General features: G+C 40.8%; 1 protein-coding gene across 10 annotated transcripts in view; it reads left to right on the top strand.

Annotated features, from left to right (window-relative positions):
* Nucleotides 1-23,954, top strand: part of UTRN (utrophin) — a 910,930-nt gene that overhangs the window by 433,871 nt on the left and 453,105 nt on the right. For 8 of the 10 annotated variants that reach the window (XM_040350827.1, XM_040350824.1, XM_040350828.1 and 5 more), the window contains one exon: nucleotides 3,583-3,772. In XM_040350827.1, the coding sequence (XP_040206761.1) occupies nucleotides 3,583-3,772 (190 nt within the window). Of the gene's footprint in view, nucleotides 1-3,582; nucleotides 3,773-19,170; nucleotides 20,353-23,954 lie in introns of those variants that run through there. The other 2 variants (XM_040350831.1, XM_040350830.1) reach the window with 1 other exon arrangement.

Raw genomic sequence — 23,954 nt, 5'->3', positions numbered from 1 at the left:
ATATATATATATATATATATATACACACAAAAAATTGTCTATTTATTTATAATATATATATATATATACACACACACATTTATCTAATTTATCTATATATATATATATATATACACACACATTATTTTTTATTTATTTCTTCATGTATGTGTTATGAACCTCTGAGCCATTTGTTTTTATGACATGAATCACCAGGAGAAATTGACCTTTAAGCCGTGTATACACACATAGCCCGCACTCTGAATGAAAGAATTCAAATGTGTTCCTCTATTCATAATAAACATGGACGGGCGAATCTCTCGCTACCAGCTACCTGAATAGTGCAGGTTCTGTTTGGCTGACACGTTTGCCCTTTGATTGACTTTTGTCAAAGGTGCCAGTAGGAAAAATAGATGTTACGGACAGGGCCTCCCATAGAGTCTGTTTCGGCCAATTCAGGAACACATTCAATGCATGCATGGCCAAGTTTAGTTGTAAACTGAAGAGCTTCACTGAGAGCACAAGGACTTACATACTGCTTAGCTTTCCCATCTTCTGCAAAGACCTGGAGTTGGAGTAAAACACAAAATGCCGTATTTCAATTATTTCCGGGCATGTGACCTCCGGCTGCTCTCCTCCCCTGATCTAAGGGCTACAGTGGGAGGGGCCAAGATCCCCCTCTGACATCACACGAGAGGTCACGTGACTGCTGTCCTGTCCATTCAGCCACTCCCGTTGTAGCCCTTAGATCAGGGGAGGAGAGTGGCCGGAGGTCACATGACCGGAAATTAATTGAAATACAGCATTTACAGGCACAATTTTATTTAAACATGTACACAGTTTATTATAGCTTAGTAGAACAGAGGGGCTGACAGCAATGTTTATTTAAAGTGTTTGTTACCCCAACATTTCACATTAATATGTGCCTGTTGTACTATGTACTTGCATGAAACCGTATCCTGTTCTCTTTGGTAGTGCTTCATTTGTGTGAAATCCCTGGTGTTCCTGCCAGTCCACTTGCTTTCCTATTAAAACTGACCAAACTAAGCAGGAGAGCACACTGTGGTCAGTTCTCTAGCTATGCTGGGAACTCATCTTCTCCAATGATCAGACTTGTCCTGACACTGCTCGCCATTCACTGGGGAGCTCAGTGTGCTGCTAGGGAATAAGGGAAATATATATATATATATATATATATATATATATATATATATACACACAACAATGTTTTGTCTTTTATTTATATTTTAAAATTAATGGGTTGTTTTACAATTTGAGTGTTTGCATACACTTTAACTTTACTGCCAGCTACTAATAGCAGCAGGAGGGGAGGGACTGGGAAGAGATCGGCTCTCACACACATGAGCTGGCAGGCAGGAGGGGGGAGCAGTGGGATGAGGAAGGCACGTAGCCTAACCATGTTATCATGGATCAACAGCCATGATTATTGTGGTCAGCACACTAAGGGGGACACAGGAACAGGCAGGATCAACCAGGTTTTTTACAGCATAGAAAGCGACAAATTAGACAGCACAATCAATGTGCTGTTTAACCTGCTATAAGGGAACAAGTTCGCTTTTTTAAGGGTTACAACCTCTTTAACACATTTTTGTTATTGGGTTTAACCGCTTGCTGAGCATATACTGTACATATACTGCGGCAACATGGCACTCCTAAGCATAATCAGGTATCTAGTATGTGATTCTGCACTTCCAGATCTGGGGCGCATGGATGCCGATGGCGAGCCGCTCCCACTGTAATTAGACACATCGGGATCTGATCGGTGGGTATGTCGTAGTCGATGTCCGCCGGCACCCACCAATGCTTCGGTATACAGGCAGAGCGGCGGTCTGCCTATGTAAACAAGACAGATTGCCGTTCTGTCAGTCCAGAAGGCAAAGATCCTGTGTCTCTGCTAAGCCTGGGCACCAATCCATGTCTTCTCCTAGTACAAGCACCACCCCCACAGTAGTAAAGCACTGGTCATGCACACATTTAACCCCCTGATGTTAACCTCTTCCCAGCCAGTGTCATTAGTGCAGTGAATAATGAAGGTAAAAATAAAATCATTAGTGCAGTGATGGTGCATTTTTTTAGCACTGATTATTGTATTAGTGTCAGCGAAAAGTGTCAGTTGATGTTAGATTTGTCCGCCGCAATATCGCAGTCCCTCTATAAGTCGCTGATCGTCGCCATTACTAGTAAAAAAAAATCCCATAGTTTGTAGACGCTATAACTTTTGTGCAAACCAATCAATATACGCTTATGGGATTTTTTTTTTACCAAAAATATGTAGAAGAATACATGTTGGCCTAAATTGATATGGACATTTGATTTTTGTTCTGTTTTATAGCAGAAAGTAAACTTTTTTTATTTTTTTTAATTGTCTGCTTTTTTGTTTTAAAGCACACAAAAAAAAAAAAAAACGCAAAGGTGATCAAATACCACCAAACCAAAGCTCTATTTGTGGGGGAAAAAAGGACATAAATTGTATTACGTCACACAACCACACAATTTTCAGTTAAAGTAAAGCAGTGCCGTATTGCAAAAAAATGGCCTGGTCACGAAGGAGGCAAATCTTCCGGAGGTCAAGTGGTTAAAGCAACTGGGGACAAAAGTGATGGCCTGTATAAGACATGTCATCATTCATATGCCAAAGCAGCTGGATCTCAAAATACATTGCTGACTGCAACATACATGTCTGTGAACACAATTATCTTATTTATACAAGAGCATATGTGATTTTGTCTTTGCGATTCTTGATATGAGTTATAAAGAGTTATTTGTACAACCTTTTAGCCCCTGAACTTTGATTTATGTTAGTCATGTTTTTATAAAAAGGCAATAACGTTTTGGGCTAATTGAATCTGACACTGGAAATGTATTGTACATCAGGCTACTGCAAGACTGAAACCTTTTCTATATTATATATTAAAGGACATCAGATAAGTGGAAATAGTAGAGGTTAAATAAAGGGCTTTCAGGCTGGAATAAATATCCTTTGTGTGGGCCAGTGCAGATCCCCCAGCATTACAGACCTCCCCTCAGTGCAGACCCCCAGCAGTATAGACACCCCCCCCTTACATACCTCAGAACAGCGCTGCCAGTCTGATACACACACTGTGTGTCCCTCGAGCGTTGCAGCTCCTCTTCCTCTGTTTATGTAAACGGAGAGGAGGAGGCAGCTTCGGTCCGCGCCGCTGAGTTACACGGCGGCGCGTGGCACTGCTGATCAGGGCAGCGGCCAGTGTTAGAGGTGCTGCTACCCACGGGTGTCACCCCTCTGGCGGGTGTAACCTGGGTGCGGCCCACACCCGCCTAGCAACGCCTCTGTCCACAGGCAGAGGCATGATGGGACATGTAGTTCCGCAACAGCTGGAGGGCCGCCAGTTTAAGACCCCTGGTATAGAAACAAGTGTTCCAGGAAACCACATTTCCTACTTGTGTATCTATACTGCGTGGTTTCTTTATATCGCTAATAAACAACACATTAAAAATGTTCTAACAATACAACTATTAATTAATAAAAAAAGTAATAAAGAACTCAGTTTTTCGCTTCTAAAGATAAAATCAAAGCTGCATTGCTTGTTTTTGCTTTTTTAGGGTTGGCGACCGACAGAGCACCCTGGAAAGGGAGCTGAAGAATTTCCAGTCCTTGGTCAAAGAGCATGAGAACTTAATGAAGTGGATGCAAGAAGCAGAAACAACAGTGAATGTTCTCATGGATGCATCACAACGTGAAGGTGTTCAGCAAGATGTTAAACGTTTACGTCAACTCAAAGCTCAGCTTCAGGTAGGATTTTCAAGAGCTTAATTCATAGAATATGCAAATATTTCACAGCAGCCAGTCCTGTTTCAGTTATCATCAGTTCTTAACAGTCAGAAAATGAAAGATGGTTTGTGATTGGCTGTTATGACATTTCTGTCCATATTTGTTGACTCTCTTTCCAGCGCATCTACTGAAAAAAATAATTGATTTGTATGTCTGGTGCTTTGGGTACAAATGTAAATGTATATGGATGATTCTATATGGTTTGACCCTTCTACACAAGTGCTGGGTATGCGTGTGTATATTTTGTGTCAGTCATACTTCATTGATCTCTTTATCTTTAACTCTCATATTTTAAGCTGTGTCACAAATCTTTGTTCTGTACATAATTTGTGCAGCTTGTAAGATGTATTTCTATACGCTCTGATATGTATCACGATGTACAGCGAGTGGTGCCCTTTTTAGAAGCAGAAATTTGCTTCCTGGCAGGTCTTGTCATTAAATGACACAGAGAATCCATATCAAACTAAATTAACATCTGGTGTGTTGTTATGCAGGCAGTGCAGAAAAATACTGCATACTTACATTTATATTGTTTATACTTTCAGTCCTCCATCATTATATTTTCAAATCGTGACAGTTTGGTAATGTAGTTAGAAAAATAGAAAAACATGTGATCAAGGTTCAGCTCTGAAAAATTGGTTTCTTTCATTATTCCTCCCGTGGATTTCCTCAGGGAGATAAATCAATACATGTCAGAAAATATTACATTTGTGTTCTGCTGAAGGATGTTGCTGGACCAAAATATTGATCAATGGCTATCAATAATAATAGAAAAAAATATGCTTCATTCACCTTGTCAGGATGTTGTAGGTGACAAAACATTTATTAGTACGTTTGTCCTTATTTTTATTTAGTGAAAAATGTATTATTGATTTGATGTATCTTTTAGAGGCAGACTGGGCTGGGAGACATGTGCCTCCCTATGCTAGTGGCTGTGCTCCTTAGGCCTTGTACACACGGTCGTTCCAAACCGATGAGAATGGTCCGACGGACCGTTTTCATCGGTTCACCGCTGAAGTGGCCTGATGTGTGTACACACCATCGTTCCAAAAACCGATCGGGTCAGAACGCGGTGACGTCAAACACACAACGTGCTGAATAAATCGAAGTTCAATGCTTCCAAGCATGTGCCGACTTGATTCTGAGCATGCGCGGGCTTTGAACCAATGCTTTTCTGTACTAACCATCGGTTTGGACCGATCAGGCATCGGTTCAGGTTTGAAGCATGTTTTAAAATTTTGGACCCAAGGAAAACAGACCGATGGGCTATACACACGGTCGGTTTGGACCGATGAAACTGAACCTCGGTCCATTCTCATCGGTTTTATCCGACCGTGTGTACAGGGCCTAAAAGTGTAATGGTGGGGCTACAAGTGCAAGAACCCACTTATTATTATCACTTTATTGTTTTTGTGCTAACACCACTTAGCAGGGCCTGTCTTTGTTTCATGTAGGCATTTTTCCTCCCAGAGATTTCCGACATGTGCCATTTGCTCTCTGCAACTGACCACCAATTTTTATTACTTCTATTATACAGGATTTGTATATCACCAAAAGTTTATGCAGCACTTTACAATATAAAGTGGGACAGTACAAATACAATATATGGGGGGGAGGGGGTTTGGCGTTACCCCCACTGACCACTGACTTATTTTTTTCTTCTTCATACAAAAAAGTGCTCCTCTTTTCAAATAGTAGTAACTAGTCATTTATTACAGGTATTAATATAGCACCGTCAATTTACACAGACGTGTACATCTAAATTGTACATTCACATCAGTCCCTGCCTCAAGAACCTTACAGTCTATGGTTCATACACACACTAAGACCAATTTAGACAGGAGCCAATTAATCTATTAGACCCCTTTCTGAGGCGCTTTGCATGTGATATAACGCTAAAAATAATGCCTGTAAAGTGCCCTGAAAGAGTGGCTCAATTCACTCCAGTGTGTTAAAATTACAGAAAAAAAAAAAATGGCGTCTGCAAAAGTTTAGGCACCCTGCAGAATTTATAGCATACACTGCCCCCTTTGCAAAGCTAAGACCTGCCAGTGTCATGGATTGTTCTCAATCATCATCTGGGAAGACCAGGTGATGTCAATCTCAAAGGTTTTAAATTCCCAGACTCATCTGACCTTGCCCCAACAATCAGCACCATGGGTTCTTCTAAGCAGTTGTCTAGAAAACTGAAACTGAAAATAGTTGACGCTCACAAAGCTGGAGAAGCATTTTCAGATGTCAATATCCTCTGTTTGGAATGTAATTAAGAAATGGCAGTCATCAGGAACAGTGGAAGTTAAAGCAAGATCTGGAAGGCCAAGAAAAATATCAGACAGAACAGCTTGCAGGATTGTGAGAAAAGCAATTCAAAACCCACGTTTGACTGCACAATCCCTCCAGAAGGATTTGGCAGACACTGGAGTTGTGGTACACTATTCCACTATAAAGAGATACTTGTACAAATATGGTCTTCATGGAAGAGTCATCAGAAGTAAACCTCTTCTACGTCCTCACCACAAAAATCAGCGTTTGAACTTTGCAAATAAACATACAGACAAGCCTGATGCATTTTGGAAACAGGTTCTGTGGACCGATGAGGTTAAAATAGAATTTTTTGGCAGGAATGAGCAAAGGTACGTTTGGAGAAGAAAGGGCACAGAATTTAATGAAAAGAACCTCTGTCCAACTGTTAAGCATGGGGGTGGATCAATCATGCTTTGAGGTTGTATTGCAGCCAGTGGCACAGGGAACATTTCACGAGTAGAAGGAAAAATGGATTCAATAAAATTTCAGCAAATTTTGGATGGTAACTTGATGCCATCTGTGAAAAAGATGAAGTTAAAGAGAGGATGGCTTCTACAAATGGATAATGATCCTAAACACACCTCAAAATCCACGGGGGATTACATCAAGAGGCGTAAACTGAAAAAAACAAAAGAACAAAAGCTGGACAGCCGCACTCCAAAATTTTCTTTAAAAGAGATGTCTTTATTTTCAACTGTGCATACAGTCACTGCAAGCCCACAAAAATCAGTATGGCCAACGTTTCGCACTGGCGTCAGTGCTTAGTCATGGCGGATATATATATATATATATAGGTTTGCTTTACAACAGTGTGGAATACATAATAAGCACGTTGTAAAGCTAATACAGTTTGAATTGTGATGTTAGAAAACTGAATTACATTTACTTTAATTTCACTTGGGAAATTGCAGCACAAATATGTATGGGCAAAATGCATAGCTAATAACATAGAATGTAATCAGTAAACTGTAAAACATGGCATTTTGCAGACCAAGAGCAAACAATATAATGGGAAATTAAGTTCTTGAATTATAAAAATGTCAGGAACATTGTATATTCCTCATACTAATGCTTTTTGTTTCTTGTTTTAACTGTTATGTCATTTTAGTAAAAGCAATTTGTTATTTTTCAATATCCCTAGAGCTTAATGATTAATATTCTGAATTAATTTGTAGTGTGGCAGCTACTTGTGTGGTACACAGAATCTTGACAATAAATCATGACTGTAGAAATATGTTAATTATGATCGAGTGGTGCAATATATATGGTGGGTAACCATAGTGCCTTTCCAGAGCTGAAAACTGCAGATTCCGTGTATTGTCATTTTTCCTTTCAGTTTACATTCTGTCTATAAAATTGTAAAGCTGTTCTTCAGAATTGCTATATTAAGAGACTGCAGACAACAATATCTCAGAACCATCTGCGTTTAGAGTTAAAGCCTCACTGTGGGTGGTGATAAAAAAAAGAAGATGTCTCCATGGTTCCACAGCCTTCCTCCCCATCATTTCCAGTTATGACCACTGCCACATTTTCCCAAGTCATTACATACAATGCAGAAATAACTTAACCACTTATGCCCCGGACCATATTGCTGCCTAAAGACCCAAGGGGTTTTTACAGTTCGGGACTGCGTCGCTTTAACAGACAATTGCGCGGTCGTGCGACGTGGCTCCCAAACAAAATTGGCGTCCTTTTTTCCCCACAAATAGAGCTTTCTTTTGGTGGTATTTGATCACCTCTGCGGTTTTTATTTTTTGCGCTATAAACAAAAATAGAGCGACAATTTTGAAAAAAATGCAATATTATTTACTTTTTGCTGTAATAAATATCCCCCAAAAGAATATATAAAAAAAAATTTTTCCTCAGTTTAGGCCGATACGTATTCTTCTACCTATTTTTGGTAAAAAAAATCGCAATAATCGTTTATCAGTTGGTTTGCGCAAAATTTATAGCGTTTACAAAATAGGGGATAGTTTTTTTGCATTTTTATTCTTTTTATTTTTTTTACTACTAATGGCGGCGATCAGCGATTTTTTTCGTGACTGCGACATTATGGCGGACACTTCGGACAATTTTGACACATTTTTGGGACAATTGTCATTTTCACAGCAAAAAATGCATTTAAATTGCATTGTTTATTGTGAAAATTACAGTTGCAGTTTGGGAGTTAACCACAGGGGGGGGGGGGGGGTAGGAGTTAGGGTTTACTTTGTGTGTGTTTACTAGTGTAGGGGGGTGTGGCTGTAGGAATGACGTCATCGATCGTGTCTTCCCTATAAAGGGAATGACGCGGTCGATGCGCCGACACAGTGAAGCACAGTGAAGCCGTGTTTACACACGCTCTCCCCGTTCTTCAGCTCCGGGGAGCGATCGCGACGGAGCGGCTATAAACAAATAGCCGCGCCGTAGTCCCGGATCGCTCCCCGAGCGGACCCGACCTCCGCATGTACCGGGGGGTGTCCCGATCGGACCCCCCACCCACGTCTAGCAGAGGACGTACAGGTACGTACATGTGCCTGTCCGTGCCATTCTGCTGACGTATATGTACATGAGGAGGTCGGGAAGTGGTTAATCTGCGAACCAGGCGAAAAGTGGTTGCAGTAAATGCTGAATTTGGGAAATGTGAAACAGAGCTGTCATGAAAGTATGCTTGTACACATGTCCAGATTTCTGATTAGCCAACATAGGTATTGGCCTATGGGGTAGTAGGACTGCTGGGGACAGCACAAAGCCACCTATACATGTTGTAATGTATAGTGACACATTTATGTGTGTAAAAAGGGTTCCAAATGTATGCTTTGTCTGACTGCCTAAATGGCATTGTATGAAGTTCACCTAGTTTTAGTCAATGCACCTACAACTAAGCTATTGTTGAAGGTTTGCTGACGGAGAGTGGGTAAACTATGTCTATCATTCTCTCTGCCCCCCCCCCCCCCCAACATCAGCATGTTTGGTGTAGCAATACTGTCTGACCTTATCAGTGTTATACTAAGTTTGGACAAAGATGGCTCACATTTTGGTCATTCACCTCTTGAGAGTCAGAGAAAAAACATATCCCTTGATTTCCCCATCCTTAATTCCAAACATCATGGATGGAGGAATCTCCATTTTTTTGGGCAGCCATGGTCCCCATGGCTACTGTCGCTGTCGGGACAGTACCTGCCTCTGATCGCTTACGTTCAGTTGATCATTTTCCATTTGGCTCAGTCTATTTTTAAATTGACTTTTGTCAAGCTGGGCTGTGCTGTCAGGGTCTCTAACAACACGTATTGCGGCCGATTCAGCAGGAGTTGGCTGAAATTCAAGCCATCTTTGGGGGCTTAAGACTAAACAACCAACTAGGGTAGGAGGGAGGCAGCTTACCTAGAAAGATGGGATGTATAAATATGGCTCTGCTTATACAATTGTCTTTTCTATTGCACTACATATAAGGCTCTGTTTCCAACGTAAGCCGCGTACACACGATCAGACATTCTGTCATCAAAACCGTGGATTTTTTTTTCCAATGGATGTTCGCTCAAACTTGTCTTGCATACACACGGTCACAAAAATGTTGTCGGAAATTCCGATCTCCAAGAACGCGGTGACGTACAACACTACGATGAGCCGAGAAAAATGAAGTTCAATGATTCCGAGCATGCGTCAAATTGATTCCGAGCTTGCGTAGGATTTTTGTGCGTTTGTGCATTGCCTACACACGATCGGAATTTCCGACAAGAACTTTTGTTGTCGGAAAATTTGAGAACCAGTTCTCAAACATTTGTTGTCGGAAATTCCGAGAGCAAATGTCCAATGGAGCACACACACGGTCGGATTTTCCGACAACAAGCTCACATCGAACATTTGTTGTCGGAATGTCCGCATTGTGTGTACGCGGCATTAGGCTACATGTCTGTGTCCAAAGAAAGAACAATTAAAGGTCTACCTACTGAGTAGAAAGGTGTGCATGGAACACCAGAGTATATGTATAATATGAAGTCTTCCACCTCCAACTTTTCTGTGGACAGAGAGATGCGGAATGACCTAAAATCCATGCTGTTGGTTCTATTTTCTTAATTCCCTTAGTTTGTCAAGTCCATTTATTATATATCATTGTACACATTTGAAGAAAAAAAAACAATCTATTCTCATACACAAGTAAATGTGTCCATAGACACGGGGAAGAAACACATTGCTCTGAAAAGAGCTCTTGCCCTCCTTATTCTCTGTATGGTTGACACGATCACATTGCATGCGTTACCTTTCAAATCTTTTGGCAGGTTAACATTTCCTATATATTTGTTTTAACTGTGCAGCTGTTTTCCTGGATTTTCCCTTTAATCGTCTTCATTGCCCACAGCAGAATTAGAAAATTGGCAGCTGCTAAATGGGTTTCCCGAATGTTTATTTACATACAAGCCCGAGAACTCTAACCGTACATTGACACAGACATTTATGTAATTCTCAGATGTTCTTTGGCTTTTTGGCTCCTAATGTCATGTTTAGTTACGCCAAACCACCGTGGTTTTAATTTTGAATGTACTGATGGCTTAGCTGTCCCTTGTCCAATCTTATTAACTTGAGAGCATTTTTAGTTTTCTTTTCTCTGGCAGTGCTTCATTACGTGGCTGTTTTCTGAGTAATTCACGCCTAGCACATTGCTCTTAGATACTTACATTTTCTTTTGTAAGAAGACTAAAAGCTAAAAAGTCCTTCCAAATCCTGTCCATATATCAAGTGAAATGTTCACCTTAGATATTGCCCAATGTGTAATTTCATTTTCATGGATGTGCTTCTTTCCAAATCACATAAAATCCACAGTAAGTACCAAAATATATCCAATTCCATAAAAGAGAAAAAAAAAATATTTTTCAGTGCAGCTCAGTTATCAGGTGTATTGATTTTGGGCTATAGCTTTGTATCAAAATGTGTATATATATTTATTTTGGGTGGACACAGCTGAGCTAACTGACCTTTGGCTTTTATTGTCTCACAAGGATTCTCCTCACTGAATCCCTATATTTTCTCCTGCAAATTATACAAAGCCACTATATTAACCACAATGTGATATAAATTAAAGCGGTTGCATGCCCACAAAGAAAAACAACAACCTGTAAGGCAAAGGCATAATTAGCTAGTGTGCATCGCATACTAGCTTATTATGAAATACTTACATTAGAATGAAGCGCCGGCATCGCCTCCCGTTCACCGCTGAGGGAGCTGACATGTTCCCTTGGCGTTTCTTCAGGGTTTGCGGCTCCAGTGATGTGAGTTGCTGGAGCCACAATGACATCACTCCTGCACATGCGCGTGCAATCCCTGTTTCCAGTAAGGAGCTCTGATTTTCTATCAGCATCCACCGGACAGTCAGAGAACATGCACCACTGACGTCAGCGGTTGCATGCAAGCTGAATATCTCCTAAACTAAACGCCTTATAGTAGGTTTACCTGTAGGTAAAAATGTGAAAGCGGGGTATTCAACCACTTTAATCTACTGACAAGAGGGCAGCCAATATAAAAGCAGTGACAAAAGGTCTATGTTAGTGTAATCTAAATGCATATATTGATAAGAGGGCAGCCAATAAAAAAAGTTGTGAAAACAGGCCTATATTTAATGTATAGGCAGGCATAAACCAGTGCCTAATAGGCAGAAAGGAAATAAAATGAAATATTTTTTTAAAGAGGTTTGCTTTTGCTTGTCTTCTCAATGTACTTAGCACCTTTCTGCTCAAGCCAATTTTCAGCTTTTCAGCTGTCGCATTTTGAATGACAATTGCGCGGTCATGCTACACTGAACCCAAACATTTTTTTTATAATTTTGTTCCCACAAATAGAGCTTTCTTTTGGTGGTATTTAATCACCTCTGTGTTTTTTTTTTTTTTTGCGCAAATAAAGTTTTAATTTTTTTCTGTAATTTTTTTTGTAAATAAGTAAGTTTTCTTCTTCGATTATGGGCACTGATATGGTGGCACTGATGAGGTGGCACTGATGGGCACTCATAGGCGGCACTGGGCACTCATAGGCGGCACTGATGGGCACTCATGGGCAGCACTTATGGATGGCACTGATGGGTACTTATGGGTGGCACAGAAGGGCACTGATAGGTGGGCACTGGGCATGGATGGGCACTGATAGGTGGCACTGATGGATACTGATGTGTTGCACTGATGGACACTAAGGGGTGGGACTGATGGCATTGCTGGGCATCACTTGTTGATCCCATATTGTGCCAGTCAGTGCTCATTTGTGGGCACTGATTGGCATCTATTCTCATTTTTTTTTTATTATTGCCCCCTTCCCTGGTGGTCCAGTGTGGGCTTCCCTTGTGGTCCAGTGTGGGCATCCGAGGGGGGGCTGCGCTGATAAACAAAATAAACAAAACCCCCCTTGTCAAGAGAGCCGCCAATCGGCTCTCCTCTACTCGCGTCTGTCAGACGCGAATGAGGAAGAGCCGATCAACGGCTCTTCCTGTTTACATCGTGATCAGCCGTGATTGGACACGGCTGATCACATGGTAAAGAGCCTCCGCCGGAGGCTCTTTACCGAGATCAGAGATGCTGGGTGTCAGACTGACACCCCGCATCACTGATCGCCGCGCTGCGCGCCCCCGCGGGATTTCAGAACCACTTCCCGGACATCAATTTACTATTGACCGGGCGGGAAGTGGTTAAAGGCAAGGGAAGTCAGTAAATGCTCCTTTCACATGCTAATTGACAGTCATTACAGCTGACTGTTCTCAGTACATTACTGGAAACCATACTAGCAGCACAATGTTGCATTGGAGGTTCCTTACCCTCAGAACTACTCTTCACGCCTCTCTGAGTAGAGAAGAACAACTTATTACATAGAGCAGGGGTACAATACAGAAAGGAGACAAACATCTAAAGTCACTGTTTAAAGAAAAGTTCATTTTAGTTGCACCTCCCAGCAAACAGCATATGAAATGTGAATGCTACACACCACAGAACCCCTCAGTGCTTCATGTGTATCTAAAGCCAAAACCTTTATTTTAGTTTTGAATAAAATGACGAGCGGTTAAAACCCTTACTAGGTTTTTTAAATGTCTGTGTTCCCACTAGAGAGATACACTCTCTCAATTTATCCCAATGCCCTTTATTATTGGGACCAAAGGTAAAGTAGAAACCAACATTTTGAGTGGTCACCAGAACAGAAATAGAGGGAAAATCTTCCCATGGGAACTCTTGCCCTCATAATAGCTGTCTAAGAGGGCATTTCCCCCACTTTATAAAGCTTTTTTCCCCACTTCCTGCTGTATCTACAGAAACAGGAAGAGAAGGGAGTGTTTTCTACGACACTGTCACAAGTATAGTGATTGAAAATTCGGACTATTTTACTGACTTAAATTATTTGGATGTTTATTTCAGGCCAGTATAGTCAGAGACAGCCAGGCAACTAACACTTTTTGCAAGGAGGCTAGCAATGGTAACCCCTATATTGTTCTCATGACTGATATACTTTAATCAATAAATATAGTGTATTGTGACAAGTGGGGGGGGGGGGGGTAAGTGAAACTCGGATGTGTTAAATCCAAGACAAACTCATCTTAGTTTTTTTTACACCTTCTTTATTTATCATCTCCCACACTTACACAATATACACATCAGTTTGATGACAGGCAGTTCTTGAGTTGATGGACCGTAGAGAGGAAGCATTAACCAATTTTCTGTCGCTGACTTTAGCATTGATTCAAAGATCACCAAGAGTGGTTTGAGTCATATTCCTAATCACGCTGCAGATGGGTATTTTACTTGACACCTGATTATCTTTTACACTTTGGAAATGAGCCTTTAGTAAAAATATACTGGTACTTATGTGTGCATGCTTGTTTAAAGTGAACCTTTCAGTAACTTGACATGTCACAATATACAGCAGTAGTAACTGTTCAGCAAATATCACCTTTTATTCTTAGAGTGGCACTACATGGTCATATTTTTTTTTATATATAATTCAGACCCCACCTTGCCCCCTGACCCCATATTCACCTAGGCAAGAATGACAGGTACTCTGCTCCCAAAGTCTCCTGGGATATCTGCATTGCATATCCCAGAAGGCGTCAACTTCCTGGAAGGGGAAAGACCTTGCTGTGTGTCATCAGGGGTTCACTGCAAGAACCAGGAAAAGGCAGCTGGCACCAGACAACGCATATAAGGAAGAGGGAGACATAAAACCCAGGATGTGGAAGCAGAGCTGAGGATTAAAAAATAGCAAAGCTGGATTCACTGTGTATGCAAGTATGTTTATTGTGGATAATACCAGCCAAAAAGATGACAGGGGATCTTAGACATCTTTAAAAAGTAGACCTTGGGCTCTAGTCAAGTGACTGCTTGCAACAAGATCATATCCTGCTGTAATCAGGAAGAAATATTTTTCTCATTCTCCTCTTCCCATGACAAGATTGCAACTTTGCAGCAAGTTACAAAGTAAATGTCTGCGCCAGGGACTGATCTTTGAATAATATTTTCTGAATATAGCCAAGAACTGCACAGGCACCTGGATTTACGTGACGTTGACATTCATAGTAAATCAGTCCAGGAAGTACATGCTGATTCTGGAAAATTCTTGAACAAGTCAGGGCTGTCCTTTTGATGAGAAAACCTGAGGAAGGCATTGTGAGATAAGCATTGTGATTCAAACATAGATCAGTAATTTAAGTAATTTTATGGTATTCAAAGAGATCTGTGTAACGGCAAGGAACAGAACAGAAAGAAAGCTATACGAATCACACATCTTGGTGTTCTACTTTGAAAGCTGAATTTGAATTTAGGTTTATTTACATACTCAACATTTACTCAACAGTTAAAGCTGGAAAACAACAATATACTAAAAAGTCCAGTTGGAGACATCTATCGAGTTTGGAGAAAAAGCTTGGATATATGAAACACCAATTCAATTAAATCAATGAATACAGCTTGTCTATGTACATAAATGTGTCTTGATATCAGGTTCCTGTGTTTAGCAGAACACAGTTTTGGAGAGGAATGGCTAGCTCAAGACCCGGTCAGGCTATTTAGACATGCACATTGGAGTACAGTGAATTTATTGTCATGTTCAAGAAACCAGTTTGAGATGATTTGAGCTTTGTGACATGGAGCATTATCCTGCTGAAAGTAGCCATCAGAAGATGGGTACACTGTAGTCATAAAGGGATAGACATCATCAGCAACAATACTCAAGTAGGCTGTAGCATTTAAACAATGTTAAACAGTACTAAGGGGCCCAAAGTGTGACCAGAAAATATCCACCACACCATTACACCACCACCACCAGCCTGAACTGTTGATACAAGGCAGAATGATCCATGCATTTATGTTGTTTACACCAAATTCTGACCCTACCAGCTGAATTTGAGACTCATCAGACCAGTCAACGTTTTTCCACTCTTCTATTGTCCAATTTTGGTGAGCCTATGCATATTGTAGTTCCAGTTTGCTGTTCTTAGCTGACAGGAGTGGCACCCAGTGTTGTGCGTTCAGTGTATTCTGCATACCTTGGTTGTAACAAGTGGTTATTTGAGTTACTGTTGCCATTCTATCATCTCAAACAAGTCTGCCATTCTCCTCTGATATCAACAAAGCATTTTCTTCCACACAACTTTTCTGACTAGTCTCTGTTAGACCTTGGAGATGGTTGTGCATGACAATCCCAGTAATTCAGCAGTTTTTGAAATACTCGGACTAGCCTATCTGGCACCAACAACCATGCCATGTTGAAAGTCACTTATATGCCCTTTCTTCCACATTCTGATGCTTGGTTTGAACTTCAGCAAGTCACCTTCACTATGTCTAGATGCCTAAATGCACTAAGTTGCCGCCATGTGATTGGCTGATTTAACAACTTGTGTTACCAAGCTATTAAACAGGTGTACCTAATAAACTGGCCAGTGAGTGTGCATATGTTATATATATATATATATATATATATATATATATATATATATATATATATATATATATATATATATATATATATATATATATATATATATATATATATATATATATATTAATAAAGTCACATCTACTTGCAAAAATCAATCAATGACACACAATGGCTATTCACATATAGTTTTCCTTAAAGTGTCACTAAACCCATATGCAAAAATAACTATCATTAAATGCTGTATTATATGCTGTTCATACTCACTAAGTCATTGAGGTTTGTTTTCTGTATTCTGCTGAAAACCTGGTTGATCCTGCTGTTCTCTGTCTTCCCCTTCTGTCCATGTCCCCAATTCAGCTAAAGATTTTGCAGAGCAGTGTTGGCAACTCTGCACATGCTAATTTTTCAGTGAGTTTCTATGCAGATCATGTCCTCCCTAACACATCTGAGCAGCCCATTTGACTAAAGAGCCAGAAATGTGGGTGTATACACAGTGGTAAATGACAGCTCTCACCATCTATCCTCCTCCATGCCCACTAACGAGCTGAACACAATGGGGGTGGGATATTTCATGTAGATTTATGGAGACTTTATCTCCCTCTTAGTCTAAGGCCGGGTACTCACGACCAAACATGTATGGTGAAAGCGGTCCGTCGGACCGTTTTCACCATACATGTCTGCCAGAGGGCTTCTGTACGATGGTTGTACACACCATCGTACAGAAGTCCGCGCGTAAACAATACGCGGGGCGTGTCCGCGGTGTCGCCGCGTCGATGACGCGGTGTCGCCGCGACAATGACGCGGCGACGTGGGCGGCCCGCCTTTAAAATGCTTCCACGCATGCGTCGAAGTCATTCGACGCATGCGAGGGACGGCGGGCGCCTGGACATGTACGGTAGGTCTGTACTGACGACCGTACATGTCCGAGCGGGCAGAATTCCAGCGGACTGTTTTAAAACAAGTCCAGGAATATTTGTCTGCTGGGAAAAGGCCCGGCGGGCAAATGTTTGCTGAAATTCGGCCCGCTCGCGCCCACACACGACCAAACATGTCTGCTGAAACTGGCCTGCGGACCAGTTTCAGCAGACATGTTTGGTCGTGAGTACGGGGCCTTAGACACAAGCTGGATTAGGCGCAACACAGCTGTGTCTGGCAGGAATCCACCAGCACCATGTTTTTTTTTTTATAAATCAAAAAAGGTTTTTATTGAACAGGTAATTATCCAACAACTTCCACTGTACAAGTACAGAAATTTGCTTTTCAACAATCATCGTATACACAAACATAGTAGCCCCACACATACTACAGAACCACATACTCCAAGCATTTGCAAGACACCACTCCATCCCCCCACCAACACTAAGCATATCAGTCATGGTAGAAATACAGTACACCCCCCCCCCCCCTATGGACACCAGCACCATGTTATTGCCAAAAATAATAACAATTAGAGTCTAAATATATTTTTATATGGCAATGAAAAAGAGCTTATTGTTATTATTTATTTTAACTCTGTATACCAAAGGCTGTCTTTTTTATTTTGAATATGTGACCAGCAGAGGACTAGAAGCTCCTCCTGCTTATGATTCCCTGCAGACAGGCTGGGAAATAGCTGGGTCATGTGACAGCTGTATATTGATTAGGAAAAAAGGTACTGTAGTTAGATTTTTTTTTTCAATAATTACAGTGCTATCATTCAGATACGGAAATACAAGGGACAGTGTAAATGAAACAGTGTGTGTTTAGTATCACTTTAAAGCACGCACATATTAACTTTGTAAACATATTACATGACTCCAAAGCAGGCACCCATAGGTGCCTGAATATACCAGCAAATATCTTAATAGGCATCCTGAAAGTCTCAAAACTTAGAATGGCTCAGCGGTTATCACTTGTACCTTGCAGCACTGCGGTACCTGGGAACCCAGTCAGGGCTCTGTCTGCAAGGAATTTACATGTTCTCTCTGTTCTTGGGTGGCTTTCCTCCCACTGTCCAAAGACATGCTGGTAGGTTTTTGGGCCCCTGTCTAAATTGGCCCTAGTATGCATGAGCTTCGATTTTAAGCTCCATGGAGGCATAACGTGATGTTGATGTACAATATGTAAAGCACTGCATAAATTGTCAGTGCTATAAAAATGCCTGCAGTAAATAGTAATATGCGAATCCCAACTTGCTCCAAAAGTTAACTTCTAGCTTACCCCTATCTCACTTCCCACCTGTGAGTGGAAAAGTGCCAGGAATTAAAAAGACATATTAAACCATATTATTGTTTATTGATTGAATATTTTTGTTAAGCGTTAAATCACATAAGTATCAAAACGCTACCCGGCGACGGGTCCAGGTGCCATTCGCCATACATACAATAACAACATATTCAGACTTCAACTATAACAGCGGGAGAACCAACCTGTTAACATCTAATGATTACACCTTGTACATATTTAATCTGCCTTGCATTTACCTACACACCTTTATGTGTAACATAGAATAGGATAAGAGAAATTGAAAGGGGGTGTTTTTTATTTTATTTATTTATACACAGCTGTGTTTTTTTGGTGTCTAAAAAGGCTTTTTTTGACTGTATACCATGCTGTCACTTTCTTGGCATGGCATGACTATAGCAACTTGAGGTTTTTCAGTGCATACTAAGCAGTAGAATCTACCCACCACTTTTCTTCATTAGCCCAGTGTGCTTACTGGAGTGTAACCGTTACAAAGCTAAGTAAAAGCAGCTTTAATGCTCCCGCTGGATCAATCTGGTGCATCTGCTAGAGTACCAGGTCAATGTTTGCTACATTTGTGAACAATTCCTGTTAGAATGCAAATAGTTCCTTTGTGGACTCTACTATAGGCAAATGAATGCTCACAGACAATACAACTACTGAACTGTTTGTTTCTCTGCTGCGCTTCATTGTAGAAAAGTAGAGCAAACTGTTAGACAAACTAACATATCATCTACAAAGCTCTATCTAAATTATGAAGCTACACTCCATATGATTTCAATAATGAGTCAGTTTTGGATGAGATGAAGTCCACGGCAAAGCTAAAATATCACTCTATTGGGGTGATAAGGATTCTTGTAACCTGACCTGTGTATCAAATCCTGCAGATGTTTTCACCTGCATCCAACATTATAATATCTATTACATATTTTGTATATATATATATATATAACACCTTTTATTTTCTCTCTCCCTACCCTTTATTTGCTTTAATGATTTTCTGAACTTGAATTTCCTAACTGCAGTATTGGGATGCAGACTTCAGAGGACAATATGACACATGAATTGACTTACTTCCCCTAAATGGTTTGAGCCTTGGGCACGTGCCCATGCACCTCCGTGATATTGTTCTATAATAGATGCTTCTGTGAGCATCATTGTAACATGTAATACTTGGAAAGAGGCAACAGTCAGCATTCCTAAGTAACCCTTTTTAGATAAATCTCAGCATATACCATTATTTATTTGCTACTCTGACATCTAGGAAGCAGTCGAGTGAAATCATGGGAGGATGAATATAGAAGCAACCCTGAGTTCAGAGAGGAGTTTAACAGAACCGTTATTTGTTGGTATATTTACTGAACTCATGTTTTCTTTCAGTCATGCACTCCCCTGCACTTTTCACTCTATCCCATCTTATGGCTATGTGTGATTAATTAGCATTTAACGTATGGCTGATGGAATTAGAGCAATTATCTCTCGGGTCTCCTCTGAAGATTTATCCCTGCCTGTTATTCACTCCTATGCAGCTGCATTCAGTCAGAGTCTAGCAGAGGGAGCAAGCACATCGTTCAGTAGAAGGGTGCAAGCATCTCTGCCTTTCTCTCCCCTTCAGTGAGGAATTAACTATATTTGCGGATCCATCATCACAACACGGTGGGACTCTTCAGTGTATTGTAGTCCTAATGTCTTCATCCTTAAAGTCACATCCTATTGAATGGCTTTCAGTGGGGTAAACAAGCGTTTGGATAAGGCAGGCTGCTTCAGCTGCTGGCTCTAGCTGCCTTTTATAGAGCTGGGATATAAGGATTTAATTTCAAGAAATCAAACTGAGGAGATGCTATCGACTTCTGCCTTTTCAAGCAGAGAGGACTTTGGTCTCCTTAAAGCAAAACATTTTTGTCTTATATATTTGGAAGCGAGCATGCTCAGACAGCTGGCAAATGGTTGTCCAGTGACCATGAGGGAATGATTGCCGCTTTTCATTTATAATGCAAATTCTGAGGTACCTCCAGAAGTGTGGCAAACTTAAAATGATGGCTGTCGTGAGAACATCTCTCCAGAAAGTTGTTGTTTTATTGCATCACTTGCAAAGGATGGCAGTCTCTTCTCCTCGGTATCAGAAACTGTGCAAGGTAAGTTGGCCATGGGGGAGATGGTCCCTTCCTTGCCTGGTAGAATGCCAACTTTTAATGACATGAAAAGTGACCCAAACTTTTTTTTTTTTTTTTAACAGCACAGATCAATTGAGTTGTATGAATAATGCTTTTAACCCTATAGGCACATGTCCTTAAATGTTATGTGGGGACATACCGTTCATCATGGACAAATTAAAGACCTAATATGTCTGTTGTCAGCACTGTGTATTATTAAGGGTCCTCTTAGCTTGTGGTTGTGTACTTGACATTGTTATCAATCAATGCTTTAATAAATTGTTTGAATTGATTAATTGGCAATTATCTAATTGAATATGGAAACTGGAATAGTTTGGGAAGTAAATGCCCTGATAATATTGTGATTTGATTGTTGGTTGTTCTACTTTTTCTAGTCATTTGTTTGAATGGCTGATGCGCTTTATGGTTATCTTCTCTATGTATATCATACAGTATGTGTACAATATTCTCAGCCACTGTTTACTATTGAATATGGTTCTGAATATTCCCTCCTGTGATTGATTCTTTATGGAAATCACCACTATATTTGGCATTGCCAGTTGAATAGCCTGCATTCTCATTGAAGCTTGGGCTCATACATATTGATATGGACTTTAGTGTGATTGCATCATAGATATTAGGAAATATTGTCCCTTCTACAGAGCTAAGGGAATCCTATTATTTCAGTGGTATGGCTTTTAAACCTTGCATTGTACACAAGCTGTGTTTTTAGTTAGTGGTACCTGTAGATGTAGATCTAACAGGTTGGGTATTGTTGCTCAACCTGTAGACTTTAACATGAATCTTAAATTGGCAAACGCTGTAATACAGGGGCTAATTGTCCGGAATCTGCAGGAGTATTTATTATTTAATAAACTTTGCTTCTTTAATAACATTACTGTACTTCTAAAATAAGTCAATTGCATGTCAATAGATAAAATGGTTGTATGCAGTGGTAGGTTTACAAATAAGTAGGAGGTGAGAATGAGGACAAAGTGCTGGCAGAAGATGCCGTGTGGTGATGAATTCCTGGAGGAGATGGTGGGAGGAAGTAATATTAGACATGCTAAGTTGGTTTTGGATATAGGACACTGGGGAGTCAATGATGAATTTTATGTGTCTTCTTTTTTGCCACTCCTGTCAAATTTTGATATCATTGGCTCTTGTTTGCTTTGTCCCTTGGAAGCAACACAGATCGATATCCAGCAGGACATGAAACTTTTTCTTTTATATGTCAGTAGCGTGATGTGAATGAATATTGTGTAATCTGGTGTATGAATATCTGCTTCTAATCTGTATTATAATCAGCATATTTTATTTAGAGGAGCAGCTACATCCCTCAATAGGAGCATGTACATTTATATATCAATTCCTTTCTGTTCCTTCTGTGATATTATGAGGATGTGGAAAGGCTTTGAACACAATATCAACAGCTGTCTCTCCCTAAGTTAGTTTCCTCTTCTTTGTGCCAACAGATGCATGTCAGTTTATTTCACTTTCTGCAATCATACTGCTTGTGCCATGCTAAAAGCGAGCAGTCTGTTTTTGTGGCTATATTATAGGGAACATTTTTCAAAGGAACATTTGATGAGTTGTTCAAATTTATTCCAACTATCATCTGCCTGGAGCAAATTTAGGGAGAAGCACCTCTTGCCTTTCTTTAACTTACAAAGCACAGAATACCCTTAACATGTATGTATATGTGTTAGTTTATGACATGGATTTGGATTGCATGTTTTATTTGCACAGAAACAATGAAATTGATTGAAAATAAATACATTCTACGTTAAGCAGCATATTTTTTTTTTTTAAACAAACAAGCAAAGTTGATGATAAGCTTTGTGCACATTAAGGGTTTGCATAAATGCAAGTGCCATTGTACATATGTAAATAGGCGTGCTGTGTAAATGTAAAGAACTTTCTAGGGAGTTGTTTGTTCCCTGCCTAGAGTGGTCTGTTTAGATCATTTTAATGCATTTATCATGACGCATCAGAGAAAAAAAATGCTCATGTATGATGCATTAAGGTACACTAAATGAGCTCTCTCAGTAATGACTTCTTTAGCAATACAAAGTCAATGAAAGTATTCACTAATGGGGTAGATCTATGAAATATCAATGTCATATCTCTCAAAATGTCCAATAAAGAGTCGCATTTTGGTTTGTTTCAGTAATGTTTAAAGAAATTTACTTTGTTTATAAAAAATGAGGACAGTGATATTTCAGATTCCACTCTCCACCTTAAAGTGTTGGACCCCTACCTTCACATTTGGATACTGGCCATGATCATTAACAGTAGTTAATGGCTGAAAATGTTCAACCTTCCTGATTATCTCTAAGGGCCCTTTCACACGGAGCGGGTCAGTAATGGTCCGCTCCGTGTGTCCGTACAGCTCAGTGGGGATCCTCCGTAAAATCCCCGCTGAGCCGGCAGCTGACAGGGCGGTCCCTGCACACTGTGCAGAGACCGCCCTGTGTTTCCTCTGCTCTCCCCTATGGGGGACCGTATGTCCGTGTTCATCTGATCCGATCCGGCAGACGGAAGAAAAATAGGATTTCTTCCGTCTGCAAATGCGGATCTTTGCGGAGGCGGACAAATTACGGGTGTCAGCGGATGTTCATCCGCTGACACCCGTAATCACATATGGACCCATGTATGTCCTTTTTTCATCCGCAAACGGAAGGATGAAAATGCGGACATACGGTCCGTACGTGTGAAAGGGCCCTAAAGCGGAGTTCAACCAAGTGGAATTTCCACTCATTTGTCCATGTATCCCCTCCCCACCTCCGGTGCCGCATTTGGCACCTTTCGGGGGGGGGGGAGTTGCAGCGGATACCCCTCTTTGAGAGGGTATCCTGTCCCTTCTTCTGGGAGTCCACGCCGCGCCAAATTACATCACAGCTCGGATCCCTCTTCCTTCTTCCCCCGCACCAATAGGAGAGCGCAGCTGTGCCTCGTGCATGCCCAGTAGGGACCCGGCGTGAAGCCATAATACTACACTGCCGGGTTCCCTTACCCACAATGGCGGCGGCAGTACCTGACAGCTGATGGAAACATCAGCTGCGGTGCCAACATCACTACACAGTATGTGTAGCTGCTGGCTTTTAATTTTTGCAGGGGTGGGCGGACCTCCCGTTTAATCTGGTCAAATCCATGAAATGATTGGAGCCTGATACCTGTGATTTTGTTTGGAGAATGGTTAGCGGTTTTGTGGAGTATTTGAAGACACATGTCAACTGCTATTGGAGGAAACATGTTGTTTGCCTTCTTAGATCAAATCTGTAAAAAGCAGCAGGTTTGCTTAATGATCTCCCCAAGCAGTGCATACTGCAGGGCAGGAGAAAATAACTTGTACTTCCCCTTACAGAAGATTATGTGACTCACTCCACTTCAGTCCTCAGCCCTGTGTGACTTCCTAATAAAACAATATGGTGCTTCCACAAGGCTTACTTTGATTGATCCTAACAGGGGGATAGAGTAACCTGGAAGCAAAGGAAATTTGAGTTTATACTGCTTGAAAGGCGGTATTAAAACAAATTGCTGCATGGCCAAAATATGGCTTTGCTTTAAAGAAAAATGTTGTT

The sequence above is a fragment of the Rana temporaria genome, chromosome 4 (genome assembly GCF_905171775.1).
Source record: "Rana temporaria chromosome 4, aRanTem1.1, whole genome shotgun sequence".
NCBI lineage: Eukaryota > Metazoa > Chordata > Amphibia > Anura > Ranidae > Rana > Rana temporaria.
This window is presented reverse-complemented; position numbering and strand designations above follow the sequence as displayed.